Below are 23,964 nucleotides of genomic sequence, written 5' to 3'. Positions count from 1 at the left end.
GCATGCTGGAGCTTTGTAAGTCAAGTAGGGTGGTGAGAACTGGGGCTGAGACCAACATCAAGTACGGAGGCTGAGGTTCTTGGTGTTTATTGGCTTACCAGGCCATGAAAGCAAACTCCCAAAACCATGCCCTGCCCCACAGCCCAGCTGTCTATAGGCCTTGAACTTCTGGAGCCAGGATTCCAGACGATCAGTGGGTTCGGGCTGGCACGGAGCTAAGCCACTTTCTGCTGTCAGAGCTGTGTTCCCTGGGGAGGAGAAGTGGGCAGAAAGAGGGCATATTTGACCCTCTTCCCCTAGTCCTGCCAGGTTCATGAGTCATCCCATGTACTCGGGGAGAGGCCGCTTCTGGATGGAGTGGAACCTGAGGGGCTGATCCCAAGCCCTAGGAACTCTGAAGGGAACATCTCCTTCCCAGTTTTCTAAGCTTCCCGTAATTCAACCAAGGAGTTCCCATGCTTGAGAAACAGGGAACACCACCATCCTGAGGACACTAGGGTCACAGCTGCTTAATGCTCAGGACACAGGCTTTCAGCAAATGATGCTGTCTTTCCTGCCCTGTCTGTCCATCCATCCTCCCTGGAGTAAAGGGTTTCCCAACATAGTCTCTTAGAAAGAGGCCCTGGCCCTCAGTACCCACCTGCTTCCTTGCTGTCCTGACTGGAAGAAAAGGCCATGGAGGTCAGGGCCCAGGCTTGTAGAGACACACTGATCCAGCACCGAATGGTTATGGCTACCCTGTTTTCGACGGACTGTCTTCTTCTCCAGCCGTGGGCAGAGTGGGATGCAGGGCACCTGGGCATAGGGGCTCTGCATATTGGCAGCTGGAATAGGAGGGAAACGAGAATTGGGAGCATGGCCAGCCTGGTGAAACCCTCGGTTTGCCACATAATAGAGTGAATTTAGGCGAACCCTTAATGTCTGAGCCTCTAAAGACAGAGAGGGTATTGGTATCCACCGCACAGTAGATGACAGGGATGTGTACGATGCTGAGGGCTAAGCATAGAGTCAAGGCTGGCCATAGCGTAAAGAAGCTTGCCCAGGAGAATAGGCACACAATTTGGGGGTGAACCTAAGTGCAAACTGCCCTTGCTGGCATATTAGCTGGGGAAGTCACTAAAGTTTCCTTAGTTCCCATTTCAGTCGAGTGTGGAGATTATAGGGCACACCTGCAAAGGGCTGCGCAGTAGAACTGACCCTGGCGGGCTCTCACACAGTAATTCTTGGGACAGCCTCAGCTCAGTGGGAAGGTCGAGTTCAAAGCATGGAGCTGGATGTTGGGTGGTATAGACTAGCCTGACTTGGTCACAGTTCCCACACAGCTAACTCCTGGGCTTCATCTAGGGGAATCTGCTTGCCAGCCCAGGCTGCTCACGGGCCCATACCATAGTTCTGCTGCTTCAGCCGGCTCAGGATCCTGAGGACCCTTCGATCTGGGCCCTCTAAGCTGTCTGCTTGCTGCTGAGAGTTGTAAGGAATTTTCTTCCTCGATCGCAGCCCGCCCATAGTCGATTCCATCTCTCGGGTCTTGGGGGTGCCTTCCTTCAGCTTCTTCTGGTAGTAGCTGAGGAGGCAAGGCCTGGTAGCTCAACCTGGCTGTGGTTAATTCACCCCTTCCTCCTGACCCCCGCCCCCCAGTTCTGGCTGGCCAGTTGTGGCAGTACTGAAGCCTGGGGAGTCAGGAGATGTAGTCCCCTTATGAAATACAAGGAAATAGTTCTGTCTGCCCTGTCGCTGCATGCCACTTCACGTCTGAGCTTCAGCTCTCCACCACACTGCTAAGATGGGGGCCGGATGTGTGTATGCTGGAGGATTGCACATGGGATGAGACCCGTCTTGGCACCAGCCATGTAGAGATTGGTATGTATTACACACTTTCTGTTACTTATGTTTTCGCTTAGATACATTTCTGCTTGTAAACCAGCCAAGCAGGGCTGGGGATGTGGCGCAACTGCTAGAGTGCTTGCCTAGCATGCGGGAAACCTTGGTAAATCGTTAGGCTGAGCATGGTGGCAGGTGCCTGTAATCCTAGCACTCAGGAGGTAGATGTGGGAGGCTCAGCAATGCAGTCATCCTTGGCTACATGGTGAGTTCTAGGCCATCCTGGGATACCTGAAGTCCTTGTCTTGAAACAACAAACCCAGCCATGCAGCGGGCTCCACCTCATCTAAGCTGTTAGCCAGGCTTGCCTGCTTGCTTTTTATTTCTATTTGGAGACAGATCTTCCTATATAGCCTTGGCTGTTCTGGAACTGGCTGTAGCCCAGGCTGGCCTCAAACTCATTTGATCCTTTGACCTCCTGTCTTCTACGTGCTGACGTGACATTCATGAGCCGCTCATCACTTTGCCTTTTACCTTACTGAGTGCCTACCCCAGCAAACAGTGTGTTAACTGTTTTCGCTGGCCTGGAGCAAAGGGCTGTCACACACAAGGACCCTGCGCGTGTGTTAGCCTGGCCTCTCACCCCAGCCCCTGCTGCAGCACTCATTTCTGTAGGGACGACTCAAAAGGTCCACCTCAGGCTGCCCCAGGATGCTTCGGACACATGGAACGCAGAGGTTCACAGGAATTAAAGGGCCAGGAGTTGGAGGCCAGGGTATAATAAAGCATTCCCCTCTCCTCCCAAGACACCGCACACAGTTCTTCAGATCCAGGGGTGTGCAACTTAGTGATGCATCCTTGTGTTGCCTCTCCCTCTGCCACCTACCCCCTTCCCTTCCTTCTCCCTGAGTGAGCTGCCTGGACACAGAATGGCCGCCTTAGGCCATATTCAAAGGTAAAGATACCACCGTGTGAGGAGTGATGGATGCTCTGAGGGAAAGGAAGGGATGGGGTAGTGACAAGGGGCTGTTTGCTCATGGTGATAAGCAGAGTACCAGATGAGGCGGGTAGCAAACCCAACAGCCGTCTGGAGGAAGAGCCTTCCAGCCTTCATGGCCAAGGAATGGCACAAGCAAAGGCCAGGAGGTGGGAAGGAGGCCAGAGGAGCTGGAACCTGATGGCTGCTGAGTGCTATGAAGGCTGAGTATGCTCTTCAAGCCCTCAGGACTGGATGCTGGCTCTGCTGGGGCCTCCCTATTCCTCATGGAAGGTGAGTTGAGATGATAGAAAGCCAGTTTTGGGCTGGAGACGGCTCAGAGACCCTAAGTTCAATTCCCAGCCACCACACGGTGGCTCACAACCATCTGTAATGAGATCTGGTGCCCTCTTCTGGCCTACAGGGATACATGCAGGCAGAACACCATACATAATAAATTATTTCTATTTAGAGACTGGTCTTATAGCCTTGGCTGTCCTGGAACTGGCTGTTAGCCCAGGCTAGCCTCAAACTCATGGTGATCCTTTGACCTCTTGCCTCCTACGTGCTTATACAAAACACTGTATACATAATAAATCTTTTAAAAACAAAAGAAAAAAAGCCAAGTCCACAGTTACCCATAGTCAGAGGTTGAATCTGTCTCTCCTGTGAAACCAAGGCTACCCCCAAAACAATACAGGGAAAGAAGAATAGAGAGGGTCACTTTGGCTCTGGGGCTGAGAAGGCAAACTGAAGCTGGGTCAGTCAGCTCTAAAGTATATCACTTGTTCTTCCCTCTGCTTCCCTAGGAACCTGGGTACCTGGGCAGCTTTGTCTCCTTGCTCGCTGCTTCTAGTCCAAGAATTTTTCGAACTGGTATATATTGTAGCCAACTGGAGACCTGCTCCTTAACTGACTTGCCCTATAGGTTTCTGTACCAGCTAGACTACCCAGTGAGCAAAGACTAAATGCACTGCCGCTGGCCGCCATGCACAGTCCTAGAAACCCTGCCTCCCATTCGTTGTCAAGAAACTTTGGTCTGGCATGAACCCCAAAAAAAGAAGGTATGTCCATGGAAAACAGTGCTAATGTAGAGGGACAAAAAGAGTTCGGGCTGGAGAGATGGCTCAGTGGTTAAGAGCATTGCCTGCTCTTCCAAAGGTCATGAGTTCAATTCCCGGCAACCACATGGTGGCTCACAACCATCTGTAACGAGGTCTGCTGTCCTCCTTCTGGTCTGCAAACACACACAGATTAAATATTGTATACATAATAAATAAATATTTAAAAAAAAAAGTTCATTACAGGACCGGAGAGATGGCTCAGTGGCTAAGAACACTTTCTGTTCTTCAGACGATCCAGGCTCAGTCCCCAGCACTCATGTCAGGTGGCTTAAAACTGATTGTGACTGCAGCTACAGACACCTTGCCTGGCCTCCTGGGTGTACCTACATACATACATACACACACACACACACACACACACACACTGCCCCTGCAAAGGGCCTGGTGCACACTACAGACAGCTGGCTTGTGCCTTTGTAGTTCTTGACAGTCCCATGTAGCCCAAGTTGGCTTCTAACTCAGTGAAGCCAAGGATGGCCTTGAGCTGCTGATCCTCCTGCCTCCACCTCTTGAGTGCTAGGATTAGGGAGTCAGTTTTAAAATCTCTTGAAGACTTTCAGAACCAAAGGGTGAGTCGTTCAAGAAAACCTACTGGACCGACTGTAGCTCCGTGGGAAGGGCTTGCAAAGCGACAGGAACTAATTTGTGAGCAAAGTAGGGATATGCTTTTTTGTCTTTTTGAGACAGTTTCTCTGTGTAGCTGAGGCTGTCTTGGAACTCACTCTATAGACAGGTTGGCTTCGGACTCAGAATCGCCTACCTCTGCCTCCTGAGTGCTGGGAATACATCTTTGTATTGGCGTTTGTATAGTGGCCACAGAAACAGTTATGAGTCTTGGATCAAAGAAATCACCAAATTGTAAGAGTCGTTGAGCTTTATGGCTTGAACTCATTTGCATTTAGAGTGAGAAAAGGTGTTTCTGTTGCAGGCTGTTGAATGCCATGCTGTGTGAAGATATATCTGTTTTAGCTCACCTGCCTGAGACACCTTCTGATTGGCTTAATAAAGAGCTGAACAGCCAATAGCTAGGTGGTAGAGGATAGGCAGTACTTCTGGGAAGAGATAAGAACTCTGGGGCCGGGCGATGGTGGCGCACGCCTTTAATCCCAGCACTTGGGAGGCAGAGGCAGGCGGATCTCTATGAGTTCGAGACCAGCCTGGTCTACAGAGCTAGTTCCAGGACAGGCTCCAAAGCCACAGAGAAACCCTTTCTCGAAAAACCAAAAAAAAAAAAAAAAAAAAAAAAAAAAGAACTCTGGGAAGTATCTGATGTGGGGGGAGCACATGGCAGAATGTAGATTAATATAAACAAATTAATGTAGGTTATAAGATTATAAGAGCTGGTTGGGAACAAGCCTAAGCTAAGGTCAAGCTTTCATAATTAATAAAAAGTTTCTGTGTCATTATTCAAGAGCTGGCAGTCCAAAAAAAGTCTGACTGTGTATGTGTAGTGGGGTGGTTGGTCAGCTGATGAAGTACTTGAAGTACTTGAAGCTAGCGTGCATGAATCCCTGGGTTTGGCCTCTGCACCAAATTAACCAAGCATGGTTGTACACACCAGTAATCCTAGAGACAGGAGCATCAGAATTTGAAGGTCATCCTCAGCTGTATCAAATTGGAGTCAAGGCTGAGCTACATGTGCCCTTAGTGAAATTTAAATTTTTATTTTATTTTTTGAGACAGTGTCTCACTTTGCAGCCCCTGCTGGCCTGGAATTCACTGTGTAGACCAGCTTGATCTCCAAATCTCAGCCAATTTAAGGTTATTAGCCTTTGGGAGTTATGGGCACAGGGTGAAGCTGGAGGAGTTCAGGTTCCAGCCCAGCTGGGATAACACAGATCCTATCACAAAAAAGGGAAGAAAAAGTTAACTCTCACCTCGTGCCCTGGGGCCCAGTCTCTTAGAGCCTGTAGGCATTTTGTAAAGATGTCCTTTCTGAAGTAAATGCACTTGTGCAAACAAGCTGGGAGCTAAGCGGCCACCTTCCATCACAGAAAGAGCCACTAATTCCTGGGCTAGAGGTGTAGCTTAGGGATGGAGTGAAAAGGGAAGGAGGGACTCCAGGGGACAGGATGGGTAACCTGAGAGACTAGAGGATCTGAGACAGGAGATTGCCATCCTGGGCTACATGAGACCCTGTCTCAAGGGGGTGGGAGGAAACGGGAGGAAGACCAATGGTTATTTATCCTCTGGTATCTGATAGATGTTTTCTCAAAAATGAGTGATGTTAGCTGATCACATTGGCTGCTATACAAAGTAAAATGTCTCCTTCTGAGACCCTTGTGATGTCTTTTTTTTTTAAGATTTATTTATTATGTATACAACATTGCCTCAATGTATGCCCGCACGCCAGAGGAGGGCGCCAGATCTCAGTACAGATGGTTGTGAGCCACCATGTGGTTGCTGGGAATTGAACTCAGGACCTCTGGAAGAGCAGCCAGTGCTCTTAACCTCTGAGCCATCTCTCCAGCCCCCTTGTGATGTCTTATGCCAGTGCTGTAATCCTGCCTAACTCCTCTAAGGGAACGATGAGGGGGGAGGAAACATGCAGAATTGGAGAGACTGTGCCCGCTGTACGTCTGCCAAGGAGTGATAATCAGAATATACAGAGATCTCAAAAGCCGGGCAGTGATGGTTCACACCTTTAATCCCAGCGCTCAGAAGGCAGAGGCACGTGGATCTCTGTGAGTTCGAGGACAGCCTGGTCTACAGAGTGAGTTCCAGGACAGCTAGGGCTACATAGCTGTCTTGAAAAAAAAACAAAGCCAAACAACAAAAAAGAACTGAGTCAAGAAAACAAACCACTCAGTTAAAAACTGGGCCAAGGATGTAAATAGTCCTCAAAAGAAATACAAGTGGCTATGAAAGACCTCGGTGTGTTCAGCAGCAGCAGCAGCAGCAGCAATTTGAGAACTTCACCTTGAATAATGAAGACCAAGAAAACAGCTGGCAACAGATGCTGGTGAGGACGTGGGGAAAGGAAATCAGTGTGGAGAATTCTCAAAAGGCTAAAAATAAATCCACCACATGACCAGCAAGTATTAAAATATGCTCATTAGGGTCAGGAAGTGAGGGCAAGGTTCAGGGATCAGCTGGGCCTGCCACCTCCACCCATCACTTTCAGCCTGAGAGACATCATGTTTACTTAGCCTGTAGTCCTATCTCCCTGGGCTGCCCACGACCTGCCCACCACCCTTCCTGGAGGGTGAGCTGTCCACTGCCCGCCCACTACCTTTTCTGGAGGCTGACCTGTCCACTACCCTTCTGGGAGGCTGAACTGCCCACTGCTTGCCCATCACCCTTCCTGCAAGATTCTCTTTCTGAGGGTGTTCTAGTGCTTCAGGAAGGTTCACTGTGGTCCTGATGAAACTGCTGAACCAGGAGGACTGTGAGCATCGGGCTGCCATCACCACCCTTCCGTTTCCGTAGTGTAGTGGTTATCACGTTTGCCTCACCACCCTTCCCACTGGGAGAACCTGGCTGAGCTTGAAGCCAGCACCCTGAGATAGAGAGGTGGAGAAATAAAACTTTAATGGTATCATCCAGTGTCCTGGATCCAGCCATTCCTGAGGCCCTGGCCGACTATTTGAATGATGCATTCCTCTTCCGTGTAAGGCTGTTTAATTGGGACTCCTGAGTGTCTTAACCCTCAATCATCGTTAGCTGCTGAAGCACTAGCTGCCGCTTCTGTCTATGTCTCCCACCCTCAGCCAACCGGCCCCTCTTACTTTGTGATCTCTTCTAGGGCCGCCTCCGGCAGGGCCAACATCTCCACCAGCAGAGAGAGGATCTCAAAGAACAGTGTGTAGGGGTTCGGGGGTGACATATCCATCAGGACATTCTGTTCTGGGGACATGGAATAGTGACTGCCGTTACTCTTAGGTGGCCTCTGATGTACCCCATCAGCCTCCAGGTCCTGCTTCCAGTTCTGACTGCCCTGGGCTGACCCCTGCTTACCCACAGAGCAGAAGAAACGCTTGGTGTCTGTCATTACTGCCAAGAAGTCTTTGAAATCCACAATACCGTCTCCTGCAGTGTCAGAAATAACAGGGTGAACAGGGACCCTCTGCAGCAGGCCCAGGTACTGCAAGCTAGGCGTGGCCCTGGTGTCTTCCCCCCCCCCAACCCAGGGGGCAAATTGTAATGGCAGTGCCAGTTCAAGCTACAATCTTGTAGCTAGAGGCTGTCTGACCAGGACAGGGCTTGTAGCTCAGTGGGTAGAGTGTTTGCCTAGCATGCATGTAAACCTGGAGGTAGAGGGAGGAAGGTTAATACTTCAGGGTGATCCTTGGCTACATAGCCAGCTCCATGCTAGCCTTAGCTACACAGACTGTGTCAAGGAATATGAGAAACTACTGGATCTTGTACTTTTTTTTAAGCTTATTTTTATTTTATGTGCATTGGTATTTTGCCATGGGTGTCAGGTCCTCGAACTGGAATTACAGACAGTTGTGAGTTGCCATGTGGGTGCTGGGAATTGAACCCGGGTCCTCTGTCCTCTGGAAGAATTGTCAGTGCTCTTAACCACTGAGCCACCCCTCCAGCCCTTGTACTTGTATTCTTTTTTTTTTTTTTTTTTTTTTTTAGTTTTTCAAGACAGGGTTTCTCTGTAGCTTTGGAGCCTGTCCTGGCACTAGCTCCTGTAGACCAGGCTGGCCTCGAACTCACAGAGATCCGCCTGCCTCTGCCTCCCGAGTGGTGGGATTAAAGGCATGCGCCGCCACTGCCCGGCTTGTACTTGCATTCTTGAGACAGCACTGTGAGTCGAAAACCCAAGTCCACCATTTCCCATTCATGTGACTTGGGTCAAGTTTCTGAATCCCAGGATGGTTTAGTTTTCTTGCTATGGAGTGGAGACAGTCAGCAGGGCTGCACACATAGCATGTGCCCACTAAAGGCCAGCAACTGTCATTACTGAGAATGACCTACCAGATTCTAGCTAGACTTTAGGGCCCTGCAGTACCCGCCGGACTCTGTTAACAGCCTCATCTCATGCCAACCTCCCTGACAGGAAAGATATACTTCCCAGAAGCCCATATTCCTCCCATTCGAGGTCTCTGTGCTGCTCCCTGGTCACAGATGTCTCCCCCTTCCTGCCATGGTTCCTCATTGTTCCATTTTATTTCTTTTATGTGAGGGTAGGCCATATGCTTGCCACATCCCAGGAGTGGCGGTGAGAACTCATCTTCTGGGAGTTGGTGTTCTCCTCCCACATGTGAGTTCTAGGGCTCAAACTCAGGGCGTGTTTGCAGCTAAGCCACGTCACCTCCCCTTTCTCAGAGGTTCAGACAGAGTCAGATCCCTCGCCAGACTGTCTCCTAAATCCCTGTTCACACATGTGACACCTGGAACTTAAGACCCTGAGAGACAAGAATTGCACAACTTGTCCCACGCCAAGTCCCAGGGTTCAATCTGATGGGAACTCCACTGATGTTCTCTGAGCTTCTTGACAATGGACTAAGGTGTAAAAACAGGGACGGGATGCTTTGGACTTAACCCAGGTCACAGGTAGGGCTTGAGGTGCTTGCCCCCCATCCACATCGGCAGAGCTAGGTCAGCTAGGGTTGAGTCCCAGAACCTCTGTCTTCCTAGGTCAACAGTCTGCTGCTTCGCCACACACTCTTGAAATGTGTGTGAGGACTCTGTGCAGTGGCAGAAGGAGCAGTCGTGAGCGGTGGTCAGGATGCAGGTCCCACATGACCCTTCTCTTTCCTGTGTCAGGCCACACTCCACTCCACCATACACAAGTGCCTCAAGCTCACTTCTCAGGAGCTACTACTTCCTTTTGGCCTGACTCCTATTTGATTTAACACCACTTGGCTTGAGTGGCACCTCCTCCAGGAAGCCTTTCTTCCTGACCCCCATCTTCCAAGCTGCTGTAACTGTTGTTTCTGTTTGCTTTGCTTTGCTTCTGTGTCAGCTCTTGCCCTGTGGCAGTAACTGTCTGGGAATCCTTGAGGACCGCAGGGCTCGCTTGTCCTACACATCTCTATTCTCGGAGCCCTGCACAGGAATAGCCACAGAAGGCATTCCATACTCGTCACGTGGGTAGCTAACAGCTGCTGCCTCCTGACCCGCAGGCTTGGCTCCCACCCTTGGCCTGGCTCACCCATTTTATCTGAGAGAACTTGATGAGGATGTTGCTCCCAATAGCACAGAGCAAGCTGTAGTGACTTGACCAAAGCCATAAGGCTGGTAAAAGACATGCAAGGGTCATGGAGGACACTTGATGTGCAGAGCCAGCTGAGGTCACTTACACCATTGGTCAGGAGGGGGGGTCCTGGTCACCTCTGGATTCCCAGAGATGACATTGTACAGTGATTTTGGGAACATCAACTTCCGGAACCAGGCCCAGCTTGCTAGAGCCTTGGTGAGCCCCCGGGGTGGAAGAAAAATGCAAACCCAATGGGTTCAGATGTTAGGGCCACTGGACGCTGACCCTGAGGGTTTATGCCAGGAAAGATCCTTCCAGCAAGGAGCCCACATGTGGGTGCAGCCCCTAGCTGGAACTCAGGGAAGACCCCTTGCTCACCATTGACATCGGCACTCATCAGGGCCTCTTCCACCTGTGCTGAGGTAAGGGTGAAGCCAATTAGGAGCAAGATGTTCTTGAGGCTCCGCGCATCCACCTCACCAGGGCCGTTGAAGATCTCAAAGTAGCTGCGGAAGGCTGTCAAGGGACACAGGGTGACCAAGTGAGTCACTCCTGCCTTTCTTCCTTTTAGCTTTTGTGTGGCATGTGGGGTGTGTGTAATATGCGTGGTGTGCCACGAGGAAGACGTCGGTATCCAGCCCTGTTCCTCGGTTTTATTCCCGTGGGTCAATGACTACATTCTGGAAGATCTGAGGAAAAGAGCTGCTCTGGTCAAGAAGGTTCTAGACCTTGGGAAGGAAGTGTGAAACAGGAGGGTTCACCGCTTTTAAACTTAATCTCGAATCTTACAGATTTTACCAGTAAAGACTCAGGAGTCAGATGCTGGGGAGAAAACCTGCTAGCTCAGAGAGGCTGAGGAGCAACCAGTCGACCTTTTTCCTTAGCATCTCAAAAAGAGAGCTTCTCTTTTGAAGTCCCACACCAAAAAGGACCGCCAAACCCAAAGTCCCTCCCTCCTACTTCCTGTGCATTTCTCTGTCCGTTTTCTGGACTCCCTCTTACTCTCTATGGCTACTTCTTGTTAACCAGCTGCTGGTTCCACCTCTTGACCCAAGGTTGATTTTATTAACACAATCTTGGGGTTTACAGTGTGATCAAATATCCCACAATAGTACACATCCATTCTTCTAGGGACAGCCCAGAATGAGAAAATAGGGTCAAAGTGCATCCCCAAGGACCATAGAGACCTTACCCAGGGTAGGAGTTCAGCACTGTTCAGTTTTGTTAGTGGGGCAGGGTGTGATGGGAAGTAGGGACTTGTTCAGGGCTGGTAGCCTTGTTAAATGGAGAGGGGTTATTTAGGATGGGTAAGGTTCTTGGGGGACCCTGTCTCTCCTCTAAGCTGCCTCTAAAGAGTGGCTTGGAGTGGGGGAGGTGGCCCACCTCCTCTTCTGTGTCCTAGGCCAAGTGCAGTTGACCCCCCGCTGGGGACACTGCTTGGTGTGATGAGACAGTGGGTCAGCAGGGCAGTGGTGTAGCTGCTCACCTTCCTCTTGCTTCAGGGTGAGGTGCTCCTCCGACCGCTCCTCCCAGCTCTGGTACAGTTTGAAGAGGCCATGCTCTTCCGGCTCCTGCCTGCAGAACAACGGACCCAGGAAAGTTTGCAACCACCTCCTGCCTGCCTCTGCCCCTGCCTCTGCCCAGGTTACCCAAGGCAGGGGAGAGGAAGCCAGGGCAGCACAGGTTAGGGAAATTCTGAGGGACTTTGGTGCTCAGCAGTCACAAGTGACAGGAGAGGCAGACCCAAGGGAATGAGGCAAAGCCATAGGTGGTTCATTTGATGGTGGTGGTGGCAGGAGTGGGGAGACCAGATGGTGGGGGGAACTGGGGGTGCACTACAGGGGTGGAGTGTTTGTCTAGTATGTGTGAAACCCTGGCTTTCACCCCCAGCACCAGGAAGAAGAGAAAGGAGGGAAGGAGGGCTTGGAAAAGGGACCTGGAACTTGGGGGATCCTTGCTGGGAAGCACAGAAAGAAGATAGAGTTGAGGGGGGACTCCTGAGAATGTAGAAGGAGATGCGAGGGCCCACGCTGGACATAGACTGTAAGCGTGGGACCCTGTCTAGATGGGGAGGTGGCTCCTACCATGTCTTGGCATAGTTCAGGCTTCTCTCACTGCCCTGGGGCAAGAACTCTGGCCATCTCCAGCTCAGGTCCTGGGTGGGAGCTGACAGGACTGAACTAGGGGACCCCACAGAGGCAGGGGCTTGCCCAGGGGCTGGTGGTCTGACCCACAGTGGGACAGTAGTTGGAGCTGAGGTGGAGGGTTCAGGCAAGGTCAGAGGCAAGGTGGGGACTGAGTTTCTGATGGGGCCTGAGGTGGAGACAGAAGTCAGGGTCCTGGGTGACCTCCGGGTTGTCAGGGTCCGGGCTTTCAAAGTCCTCCGATGGGTGACTTCTTCCTGCTCCTCCACCTCCAGGAGGCACTTCATGAAGCCCCGACGGGAGTTCCCAGATGCATGAGTTCCTGCAGCTGCTGAAGCCTGCTGCCGTTGCTTCTGTCCTTGGCCCAGCTCCTTCTTCTCAATGTTTCTTTCCTCCTGAGGGCAGGTGAGGGCATGTGGGATACCAGAAGCCAGCCAGACTGGCTACAGAGCTGCTAACCTCCTGCAGAACGACTGCGGATGCTCAGACTGTCCTTTCCTCTCCAAAACTGTGGTGGAGATACTCCAGATCTCCATGTGCCACCCCGGGACCCAAGCTATGTTCCTGAGTGAGCCAAATTCCTTCATTGCAGCCCACACAGCTGGCAGTGACCTTGCCTCACTCCTGATGCCTATTTCACACAGGTGTCCCCAGCACATATGAGCACTTCAACTGTTGTTCCTCATTCATTCCATAGAGCCAACCATACCTACATCTGGTCCTCCCATCCCTGGGTCAACATACCTTCTTCAGCCCAGCCTTTCTCCATCACTTACTCCCCTCAGCATCTCAGTCTTTCTCCACCACTTACTCCTGTCAGCATCTCAATCTTTCTCCATCACTTACTCCCATCAGCATCCTGGCATTTTTCCATCACTCATTCCTGTCAGTATCCTTTTCTTGATGCTAAGGATCAAGCTTAAGGTCTGGCTGATGATAGGAGTGCTTGCACCTCTGAGGCCCATCCTTAGCTCTCTCTTTTGTAAAAGTAAAGCAAAGCTGGCCATGGTGCTGCACACCTTTAATCCCAGCTCCTACTGGAGGTTCTAAATCTGTAACTCTAGTATTAGGGAATATAGTTTAAAGTGTGTTACATTTTTTATGCTGTGAAATGTTTGTTTAATGATGCAAAGATGTATTGCCTTTTTTTTTTAAATGTTGCATTTATTTAACTCTTTAAAACTTTGCTACTTTGCCTGTCTAAAACAGCTGATTGGGTCTAATAAAGAGCTGACCGGCCAATAGCTAGGCAGGAGAAACAAATGGGCAAGATTGTCAGGCAGAGAGAATAGGAGAAGAAATCTAGACTCAGGGAGGAGTGAGGAGTGAGAAAAGGAGGAGAGGAGGACGCCAGAGGCCAGCCACACAGCCAGCCACAGAGTAAGAAGGAAAGATATGAAAAGTAGCCAGCGGTGGTGGCGCACACCTTTAATCCAGCACCCAGGAGGTAGAGGCAGGCGGATCTCTGTGAGTTCGAGGTCAGCCTGGTCTACAAGAGGTAGTTCCAGGACAGGCCCCAAAGCTACAGAGGAACCCTGTCTCGAAAAAAAACAAAACAACAAAACAAAAAAAATTAGAAACAAGCCAAGCAAAGGCTGGACATTCATAAGTAAGAATAAGTCTCTGTGTATTTATTTGGGAGATGGGTAGAGAACCCCCTAAAAGTTAAAAATAAAAATCAAACAACTACAGTGGGGGCCACAAGACCTGTTCTGGTCTGTGATCTGAGGAGAGCTCATGCCATCTGAGCTTGGGTATTTAAGCTGGGAGTTTCAAGGCTTCATGGTTGTTTCTTTATTCTTTTTTCTTTCTTTCTTTAGTTTTTGTTTTTGAAACAGAGTCTCTGTGTATCCCTGACTGTCCTGGAACTCTCTATAGACCAGACTGGTCTTGATCTGCCTCCTGAGTGCTGGGATTAAAGGCCTGACTGAGGCTGGATCTTTCTTTCTTCCTTTTTTCTTTCCTTCCCTTCCTTCTTCCTTACTTTCCTTCTTTCTTTCTTCTTTCCTTTTTTCTTTCTTTCTCTTTCTCTTTTTTCCTTCCTTCCTTCCTTCCTTCCTTTCCTTTCTTCCTTTGTTTCTTTTCTTTTATTCTTCTTTCTTTCTCTTTTCAATAATTTATTTATTTTTATTTTGTGTGCATTGGTGTTTTGCCTGCATCTATGTCTGTGTGAGGGTGTTGGATCCTGGAGTTACAGATAGTTGTGAGATGCCCTGTGAGTGCTGGGAACGAACTCAGGTCCTCTGGTGTCAGGGTGTTGGATCCTGGCGTTACAGATAGTTGTGAGATGCCCTGTGAGTGCTGGGAACGAACTCAGGTCCTCTGGTGTCAGGGTGTTGAATCCTGGAGTTACAGATAGTTGTGAGATGCCCTGTGAGTGCTGGGAACGAACTCAGGTCCTCGGGAAGAGCAGCCAGTGCTCTTACCCACTGAGCCATCTTTTCAACCCTGAAGCTGGATCTTTTCATCCTATTTTCTTCAGTGGCAATTGCTGGAGGCTGCAAGGACATGGTGGAATGGAGGTAGAGGGTGACGTCGCTGGGCATCAGCTAAATAAATCACACACGTGGTAACTTCAGAAAGAAGCCAGTGGCAAGCCTTGTGCATTGTGCTGCACCTGGAATGTTCAGGGCTGGGGTGTGGCTGGGGGTGTGACGTGAAGATAGGCAGGTGTGGTGAGGGCTGAGGATGATGGTAGGGTGGGAAGTCTAAGCTTGTACCATCAACTCAAGAGACCAGAAGAAAAGTGGCAGACCTGGTGGCATGGGGCTGGCTAGAAGCCAGCAGATATTCAGAGAAGCAGATTGGAACTGAGGGCAGAGGGCAGTAGGACTCTATGCCAATGTGGAGCAGTTCTGGGATGGACTCAAGGGCTCTCGAGTGTGATCCATTTTGACTGCCAACTCCAGGCAGACACACCAGGGCTCCCAGTAGCATACACACATACTCCCAGCGCCTGGGAAGCAGAAACCAGAGGGGTTAGGGTTTGGGGATCATTCTCAATTACATAGGGGGTTTTAGGGCAGCCTGGGTTATAGGAGATCCATCTCAAAAACCCATAATTTGACTTTTTGAGATGGCTTAGCAGGTAGAGGCACTTGCCACCAACCCTGACTTGAGTTTGATCCCCAGGGTCCACATGATGGAGGGAGAGATCCTCCACTCCTGTGGTATGGACATGTGGTGAGCTTGTACATGCACAATAGGACATTAGGACTTGTAATTTAAAAATGAATAAACTATAGATCAAACACATAACACATGCATAGGTTTACACTTACACTTACCCCAGTTTGCCTGAAAATGTTTCTCTGTCCATCATTTTCCCTCTAGCCTTTCCCAACTTCCTTCCCCCCTCTCCCATCCCCACTCTGACTCGACTTACTGGTGGAGGAAGAGGCCTTGGTGCTGCCTTGGTCTCCACAGCTTCACCTCTAAACAAAGAAGAACCCACCCCCGTGAGGGGCAGGGTTTCAAGTCAGGGCTTGCACCTTACACTGGCTCCGAACCCCCAGCACACTCAGGCCTGCTACCCTAGCCTTGCCCCTTTGTTTTCACCTCAGTGCACCTTCATTGCCTTACCTGCATGCAGACAGACCCACAGACCAAAGATGGGGAAACTGAGGCCTGGCAGCGTGCAACTTAACCAAGGTGTTTCATGAGCCAGAAATGGAAAACACCATACCGTTTTTATATATGTAGCTTTTTAAAAAGTACATGTGTTTGCTCATCTTGTGTGAGCACAAATGTGGAAATCAGAGGAGGACAGACAGACAGACAGTGGGGTTCAGTGGGTCTGTGGGGTGTCAATCAGAGGAGGACAGACAGACAGTGGGGTTCAGTGGGTCTGTGGGGTGTCAATCAGGAGGACAGACAGACAGTGGGGTTCAGTGGGTCTGTGGGGTGTCAATCAGAGGAGGACAGACAGACAGACAGTGGGGTTCAGTGGGTCTGTGGGGTGTCAATCAGGAGGACAGACAGACAGTGGGGTTCAGTGGGTCTGTGGGGTGTCAATCAGAGGAGGACAGACAGACAGACAGTGGGGTTCAGTGGTTCTGTGGGGCGTCAATCAGAGGAGGACAGACAGACAGACAGTGGGGTTCAGTGGGTCTGTGGGGTGTCAATCAGAGGAGGACAGACAGACAGTGGGGCTCAGTGGGTCACCATACTTAGTGGCAAGCACTTTTACCTTCTGGGCCATCTCACTGACGCAGGTGTGTGTGTGCATGTGTGTGTGCACGCGCACACGCACATTCCGCAGCCCAAGTGTGGAGGTCAGAGGACAACCTATGCAAATTGGTTTCCTCCTTCCTGGGGATTGAGCTTAGGTCTTCAGGTTAGCAGCAAGTGTCTTTACCCACTGAACCATGTTGTTTTGAGACATGGCCTCCCATTGTTCTGGAACTGGCTAGGCTAGCTGGCCAGTCATGGTCCCAGGATCCACCTGTTGCCGTCTCTCTAGTGCTGGGATTACAAGCATGTGCCTCTGGGCCCAGCTTTTTTCCTGGGAAATTAATCTCAGGTCCTCATGCTTACAGAGTGAGCCCTTGACCAGCTGAGCTGGCTCCTGATGTGGGGATAATTCTTGCTTGATAACTGTTTTGTTATATGTAATCTTACTATGTTAAAGTGAAAGCCTTGGGGCTGGAAAGATGGCTCAGCGGTTAAGAGCACTGACTGCTCTTCCAGAGGACCCGGGTTCAATTCCCAGCACCCACATGGCAACTCACAACTGTCTGAAAATGCAGTTCCATGAGATCTGACACCTTCACACCAACGAACATAATAAAGTTAATAAATAAATAAATAAATAGTTTAAAAAATAAACAAATAAATAAAAATAAATAAAGTGAAAGCCCTTTTTTGTTTAAACAAAAAAAGGGGAAATGATGTGGGAGTGATTTCTTTCTAATCTGTTGCTCTCATTGGTTAATTAATAAAGAAAGCTAGCTATGCAGGCGGCCGGGTGCCAGGAACATAGCCCGCCGCTCCTACTACAGGCTCCCTGGTCCCATCTCCAGTGTCACTTAGCTGAAGAGTCACCCACAGGTAGAGGGAGCAGCAAGCAGGGCAGAGGTGGCCCTGAAAGATGACTTACCCCCCCTCTTTGTGTGGTCGAGGGATTGGTGCCAATGAGAAGACGGGACGGGCCTTCTTTTCCTCCACAGTCGCAGTGGGTTTGGGTGTCACTGCCTCCTGGGGACTGTCCTTGTGTGTCCCCGAGCTGGGTGTTGGCATGGGCTTCTGCAGCCTGACCTGTGGGAGGCCTGCGTTGCTGGGGGGGTCATCCTCCAGTGGCTGACTCCTGCTGCCGGAGGCGCATGGCTTTTCCAGATGATGATCTGTGTCTCCTTGAGTGGGGAGAGCCTGGGAAATTAAGATGATGACCTGAGAAGTACTTTTGACTTCCTAAAGGGAGTTTCGAAGGACAAACCTCCACATACTTCTTCTATTATATGGTATATTTTTTCTAAACATTTTTTTTGAGGGGGTGGGTTTCGAGACAGGGTTTCTCTGCATAGCCCTGGCTGACCTGGAACTCACTCTGTAGACCAAGCTGGCCTTGAATTCTCAGAGATCTGCCTGCTTCTGACTCCCAGTTGCTAGGATTAAAGGCATGCGCCATTACCACCTGGCCCAAAGATGTTTTATTTATGTGTATGTATCTGTGTGAATGTATGTATATGCACTTGAAGGCCAGATGACATTGGATCCTAGAGTTACAGGTGGTTATGAGTCACTGTGTGGGATTCTGGGAACTGAACTCTAGTCCTCTGGAAGAGCAGCCAATGCTCTTAACTCTGAGCCATCTCTCCAGCCCAGTTTTATACATATGTGTATATGTGTGTGTTTGTGTGTGTATTTTGTATTGTAACATATGTATATATGCACACATATATATTTCATTGTTTTTGTTTTGTTCTTGCTTTGGGAAAGGGTCTACGTAACCCTGGCTGTGCTAGAACTCACTATGTAGACCAGGTTAGCCTCAAACTCAGAGATCTACCTGCCTCTGCCTCCCGAGTACTGGGATTAAAGGCGTACGCCATCACTACCCTGTCTTAAAAAAAATGATGCTGATTTGGGATTTGGGGCTAGGCTTCAATATGAAGAAAAACCAAGAATATATGCCTTTAATTCCAGCAGTCGGGAGGCTGAGGCAGGCGGATCTCTGTAAGTGTGAGACCAGCCTGGTCTACAGAGCAAGTTCCAGGACATCCAGGGCTACACAGAGAAACCTTGTCTCATTAAAAAGGGAGGGGAGGAGGAAGAACCAAGAGTATTGTATTGGGCTGTGTTACATTGTTTTCTTCTATAAATGAATGTAGAAATGAGAAAAATAAGGAAGTAAAAAGTCTGTTTGTTAGTAAGTTTTGGAACGGCCAGCATGTCTTGCAAAGGCTCAGTGGACACGGGGTGAGATAATGTCACAGTCATTCTCTTAAACCCAGCATCATCCGTCACACAACCCTCGTCCTGCCCTGTCCCCAAGACACCCAGAGGGCCTCTCTGTAAACAAGACCTCAGGGGAACACTGTGATTCCAACTGCCAGAACCATCCAGAGACCCAGGGAGACTGAGCATCTGCCAGATCCAGTGCACAGCCTCCACCAATACAAGTACATCCATGGGTGCCCATTCCCTCTTCCTGATCTCCCAGGGTTACCAGGCAGCTCTCAGTGGGATGAATCTCTTCGGCCTTGGCGCTCTGCCATCCCTCCTGTTGGTCCTTGGTTGGCATGGTTGGCTGTGGCGGCTGCTCTTCTGAGGTCACACACTCCTCTCCAGGCTGGGCTTGTTCCTGGTCAGCTTGTAGATCCTTCGGCCCTTCCTCGGTTGCCAAAGATGATTGGCTCCTTGTGGAAAGAACAGACAACAGATACTTCACCCCAGCCTGGGTGCGGCTCTCTCAGAACTCTGTCCAGGACTAGGCATCTTAGGGGTACATACTTATTGCCTGGGAGAATAAGTGAGGGACGGATACACACCTGAGTCTCAGCACCTTAATGTGAATGTTGAGGTGGTTACACTCTAAATCTTTTTTTAAAAAAAAAAGATTTTTATTTTGTTTTGCCTTCATGTATGTCTGTGTGTGAGGATGTTAGATCTTGAAATTACAGTTTGAGTTGCTTTGTGGGTGCTGGGAATCAAACCCTGGTCCTTTAGAACAGTCAGTGGTCTTAACCACTGAGCCATCTCTCCAGTGTTTTTTTAGAAAGAGAAGGGGGTGCTGGTGGTGCACACCTGTAACCCCAGTACTAAGGAGGTGGAGGGGGGAATGTCAGGATCTAAAGATAGTCTCAGTCACATGGTAAATTCAAAGCCAGCCTGAATGCATGAGACACTCTCACTATGATCGAGAGAGAGGGAGACAGATGGAGAAAGAGGGAGAGAAAGAAGGAGAGGACTTTATGTTGGACTGGGGATATAGTTCTTTGGTATAATACTTGCCTGGCATGCACAAGGTCCTGGGTTCAAACACACACACACAAACACACACACGAACTGGGTTGAGAGACTTGGGCACAGGGTCATAAAGCTGAAGGTAGCATCAGGATTGGAACCTGTGTTCCTAGCCTCTTTACTCTGAGTTTCTGTTCTTCACCAGCCCTTTTGCTCCCTCCTTTCTTCCCTTCCTTCCTTAGACAGGGTTTTGCTCTGTCGCCTGGGCTGGCCCCGAACTCCTAGTCCTCCTTGCCTTAGCCACCTCTGTGCTGGGGTCACAGGTGCGTGCCACTGCCTGCCTGGAGCTTTCTCCATGCATAACCCACTGTCAGGGGATTCATCAAATGGCTGTCTTCACATGACTTCGTATTCTACATATTCACAGTGCATGATTAGCATGCTAAAAAGCCTTCATCTGCATACTTTCCTTTTTATGTTTCCATTAGTATATTTTTAAGTTTATTTAAATTCATTGGAACGGGTTTCGTTTTGACATTGATACATGGATATAAAAATGATGATGTTCTCCCCTCATTACCTTCTCTTCCCCTTCCACTCCCTCTCCCCGCACCCAGTCCCCCTTTTCATTTCAGGTCTGTTTTTTGTTGATGACTGAATGACTTTCATGAGGGTTGCAGACAGGAGCACAGGTGACACACGGGCACCTCCACATCAGCGACATCACTGAAGGAATGTTTTCCCTCCCTGGCAGCCATGGACTGCCTAAGGTCCTTAGGAGGGGTGGGGCCTCACGAGTCCCTCCTCCCTGCAATAAACACACTTTTGAGTGGGCATATAAAATTCCATATCCTAGATGAGTGGTGGGCACACACCTTTAATCCCAGCACTCGGGAGACAGAGGCAGGAGGATCTCTGTGAGTTCGAGGCCAGCCTGGTTTACAAGAGCTAGTTCCAGGACATCAAGGGCTACATAATATAGAAACCCTGTCTCAAAACAAAACAAAGCAAAACCAAAAAAAATCCCATATCTTAACATATAGCAATAATGAAACATTTCTTCTTCTTTAATTTGTTTATATCTTTATGAGTGCTCTGCGTGTACACCTGCCAGAAGAGGGCACCAGATCCCATTGCAGATGGTTGTGAGCCACCATGTGGTTGCTGGAAATTGAACTCAGGACCTCTGGAAGAGCAGCCAGTGCTCTTAACTCCTGAGCCATCTCTCCAGCCTGAAATACTTTGAAATATTTCTGTTATGTGCACTTTTTTTTTTTTTTTTTTTTTTTTTTTTTAGTTTTTCGAGATAGTGTTGACAGCCAGGGCTACACAGAGAAACCCTGTCTCAAAACAAACAAAAGCAAAAGAGGTTTGGAGAGGTGGCTCAGTGATTAAGAGCACTAACTGCTCTTCCAGAGGACCCAAATTCAATTCCCAGCACCCACATGGCAGCTTACAACGATCTGTAACTCCAAGATCTGACACCCTTACGCAGACATACATGTAGACAAAACACCAACGCACATAAAATAAAAATAAATTATGTAAAAAAACAAAAACAAAAAGAATTTAGTTTGATTGGTGCTCTGAACTGGGTCAAGGGCTTCCGATCAGTGAGGGAACACTTGCCAAGCTAACAACTGGGTTTGATCTCTGCAGGGGTGGGTGGGGCAGAGATGGGAGAAGTAGGAAGGTGGGGAGAAGCATGGAGTGTTGCAGCCACTAGATCTCAGGTCTCCCCCTTTTCTGGGACGTCCCCCGCAACTCACTCTGGTCTTGCTGAGAGCTGTTCCTGGGTCTCAAGCTCCTCTGGCCCCTTCTGGAGTGATCCTGTGTGTCCGAGCTCCTCCTCTGGTTCTCTGGGAGCTACAGGCTGCTTTTCTCTCTCCTTTTCCTTGGCATCTGCAAGCTCAGCCTGAAACAGAGACGTGAGTGGGTTGGCTCAAGGGCGAGGTGCTGGGGCCATCTTCTGTTCCTCTTTGTGCATCCTCCTGTGTCTGCCTATGTTGGGGAGATGCTGGAGAGAGAGGACAAGAAAGACCAGGGGCGCCTGGAGGTAGGTGTTGGGCCTGGCCCTGCTGCTTAGCGTTGTGAACTCTGGCATAAAACTGGAGACCAACTGGAATATGAGCCCAAGGGTTGTGTTGAAGAGTGATGTCTCCCACACAGCACCATCGTCCCATGGCCCAGATGCTGGACTTCTTAGATAGGGTTTCTTTGTGTAGCCTCGACTGTCCTAGAACTTGCTCTGTAGACAAGGTTGGCATTGAACTCAGAAATATACCTGCCTCTGCCTCCTGAGTGCTGGGATTAAAGCGTGCGCCACCACTGCCCAGCATTTTTTTGTTTTTTGAGGTAGTGGTTGTGGTTTATAGCCTAGGCTGGCTTTAAACTTGACCATCTTTTTGCAGCAGCCTGGATCCTAAGGCAGCGGGTGTGTTCCACCATGGCCCACCTGTTGTTTTCTTTTTCAATTATTGCTGCCTTTTAAGATACAACTGTCCTAGCCAGCAACTGCACCTTGGCCGCTATCAGCAGCAGTTTAGCTGCAAAGATGCAGCTGACGACATTTTGTTCCCTCAGGCACTGACTCTTTCAAAGACGAACTTGTCTAAATCTCTGTCCCTCTAAAGAACTCACGATTCAAAGGTTGAAATACACTTCTGCTCCTCAGAGGGGCTAAATAGCAAGCAGCCCACCTCCTCACGTCTCCCAAGAAGTTCTCATGCTTCTCCTCGCCCCTCCTTATAAACCTTCTCCAGCTGGGTGATGGTGGCAAGCACCTTTAATCCTAGCACTTAGAAGGCAGAGGCAGGTGGATCTCTGCAAGTTCGAGGCCAGCCTGGTCTAAAGAGCTAGTTCCAGGACAGTCAGGGCTACACAAAGAAACCCTGTCTCAAAAAACAAAAACAAAAAATTCTTCTCCACCTGGCTCCTCCCTACAACTTCCCGTCAGCTACTTGCTAACGCAGCCTCGTGGCTGCAGGTGAATTTTATTTAATCAAACACATCTTTGTATCATTAAACATTCCAGAGCATAAACAAAAGCAACACACCTTAAAATAATATTTTACAACACCCACCCCTGGGTTTTTTATTTTTAATCTCCATCTTGTCCATCAGTTGCCAGTAGGGTGGAGTGTAAGCCAACATAACTCCTAGCCTCAGAGGTCAGCGAACCTCACGTAGCTCATTAACTAATGGATGAACTTTTTCTTTTATCTACTTGTTTTTACTTTATGTGCATTGGTGTTTTGCCTGCATGTGTGTCATGGGGTGTCAGACCCCAGAAACTGGAGTTCGAGACAGCTATGAGCTGCCATGTGGGTGCTGGAAATTGAACCTGGGTCCTCTGGAAGAGCAGTCAGTGCTCTTAACTGCAGAGCCATCTCTCCAGCCCCATGAATGAAGTTTTGTTTTGTTTTTTTTTTTCCAGATGATTCTGGTGGGAGCCAACTCTAGTGGGTGCCTACAGCGAGACAGGGCCTCAACACACTTGGTCCAGGTTCTACTTACCATGACAAACACACACACAAAATGATGAAAGGGATTCAGAGATGCCTCGAGGTCACAGAGCTAATTAGGTGGCAGGGTCAGAACCCCATGTTTGCTTGCTGAGAAAATGAGTAGGAGGTGGTAAAGAAGGCCCAGAGTGTTCGCCAAGGGTTCCTTTAAAAGACTAAACATGTGTGACGTGTGGCCCACAGACTCCCATCTGGGATTAACAGCTGGTTGGTTTCAGGAAAGCAGCCGGATCATGAGGGCTCTGCTTCCCCTAATGGAGTCATGCCTTACTGGAATATTTAACATGGTGGCTTTGTGGGAAGGGTTAGGGACATGCTTGGATGGCAGGTGACAGGTGTCCACAGAGGGTGGACTTGTTGTCAGCTTGACCAGATGAAGAAATGCCTGGGGGCTCGATGGGGTGCTTCGTGGTCTTTAATCCCAGCATTCGGGAGGCAGAGGCAGGTGGATCTGTGTGTTCGAGGCCAGCCTGGTCTACAGAGCGTTCCAGCACAGCCAGAGCTACACAGAGAAACTGTGTCTTGAAAAACCAAACAACAACAAAAGGAAAGGAGGAGACCAGCGCTAGGGATGGAGATGAGAACTGGAAGTGAAGGCCCACCCACCTGACTGACTGACACAGCGCACTCCAAATCCGTCTTCTTTTTGGTGGAATTCAGGCCAGGACTTGGTTGGACCGCTGGAGCTTCCTCCTCGTTCTCTGGGTGTATCTGGATGTTTCTGTTTTCCATCGTTCTGGAGCCAGCAAGATTCCCAAGCCAGGGGCATGAGCTGCTGTTACCAAGGAGAGATCCAGTCAAACTCCCACTTACAGGG

The 23,964-nt window shown here is 49.5% G+C and overlaps 1 protein-coding gene across 1 annotated transcript; it reads right to left on the bottom strand.

The window, feature by feature from the left end:
* Window positions 1-190: 190 nt before the first annotated feature.
* On the bottom strand, window positions 191-23,879 carry Spata21 (spermatogenesis associated 21). The gene is made up of 15 exons (XM_075944809.1): window positions 23,754-23,879; window positions 21,393-21,538; window positions 18,887-19,073; window positions 17,324-17,586; window positions 15,601-15,656; window positions 14,975-14,992; window positions 13,258-13,265; window positions 12,160-12,614; window positions 11,562-11,650; window positions 10,454-10,591; window positions 7,879-7,950; window positions 7,650-7,767; window positions 1,386-1,564; window positions 641-824; window positions 191-248 (listed from the first exon to the last, which is right to left on the bottom strand). The coding sequence occupies exons 1-15, from the start codon at window positions 23,877-23,879 to the stop codon at window positions 191-193; spliced, it is 2,097 nt and encodes a 698-aa protein (XP_075800924.1).
* Between the last annotated feature and the right edge of the window lie 85 nt (window positions 23,880-23,964).

Source organism: Microtus pennsylvanicus, chromosome 13 (genome assembly GCF_037038515.1).
Source record: "Microtus pennsylvanicus isolate mMicPen1 chromosome 13, mMicPen1.hap1, whole genome shotgun sequence".
NCBI classification, from domain to species: domain Eukaryota; kingdom Metazoa; phylum Chordata; class Mammalia; order Rodentia; family Cricetidae; genus Microtus; species Microtus pennsylvanicus.
Note: the sequence above shows the minus strand (reverse complement) of the source record. Positions and strands in the feature narration are given on the sequence as shown.

What these genes read in the sequence shown, in the direction of transcription:
- Spata21 (XM_075944809.1), bottom strand. Translation starts at nt 23,879, where the DNA reads ATGGAAAACAGAAACATCCAGATACACCCAGAGAACGAGGAGGAAGCT. An exon ending in CAGCTCTCAGCAAGACCAGA is followed by an intron (nt 19,074 to 21,392) that starts GTGAGTTGCGGG and finishes TTCCACAAGGAG; the next exon opens with CCAATCATCTTTGGCAACCG. An exon ending in GCCCTAGAAGAGATCACAAA is followed by an intron (nt 1,565 to 7,649) that starts GTAAGAGGGGCC and finishes TTGCCTCCTCAG; the next exon opens with CTACTACCAGAAGAAGCTGA.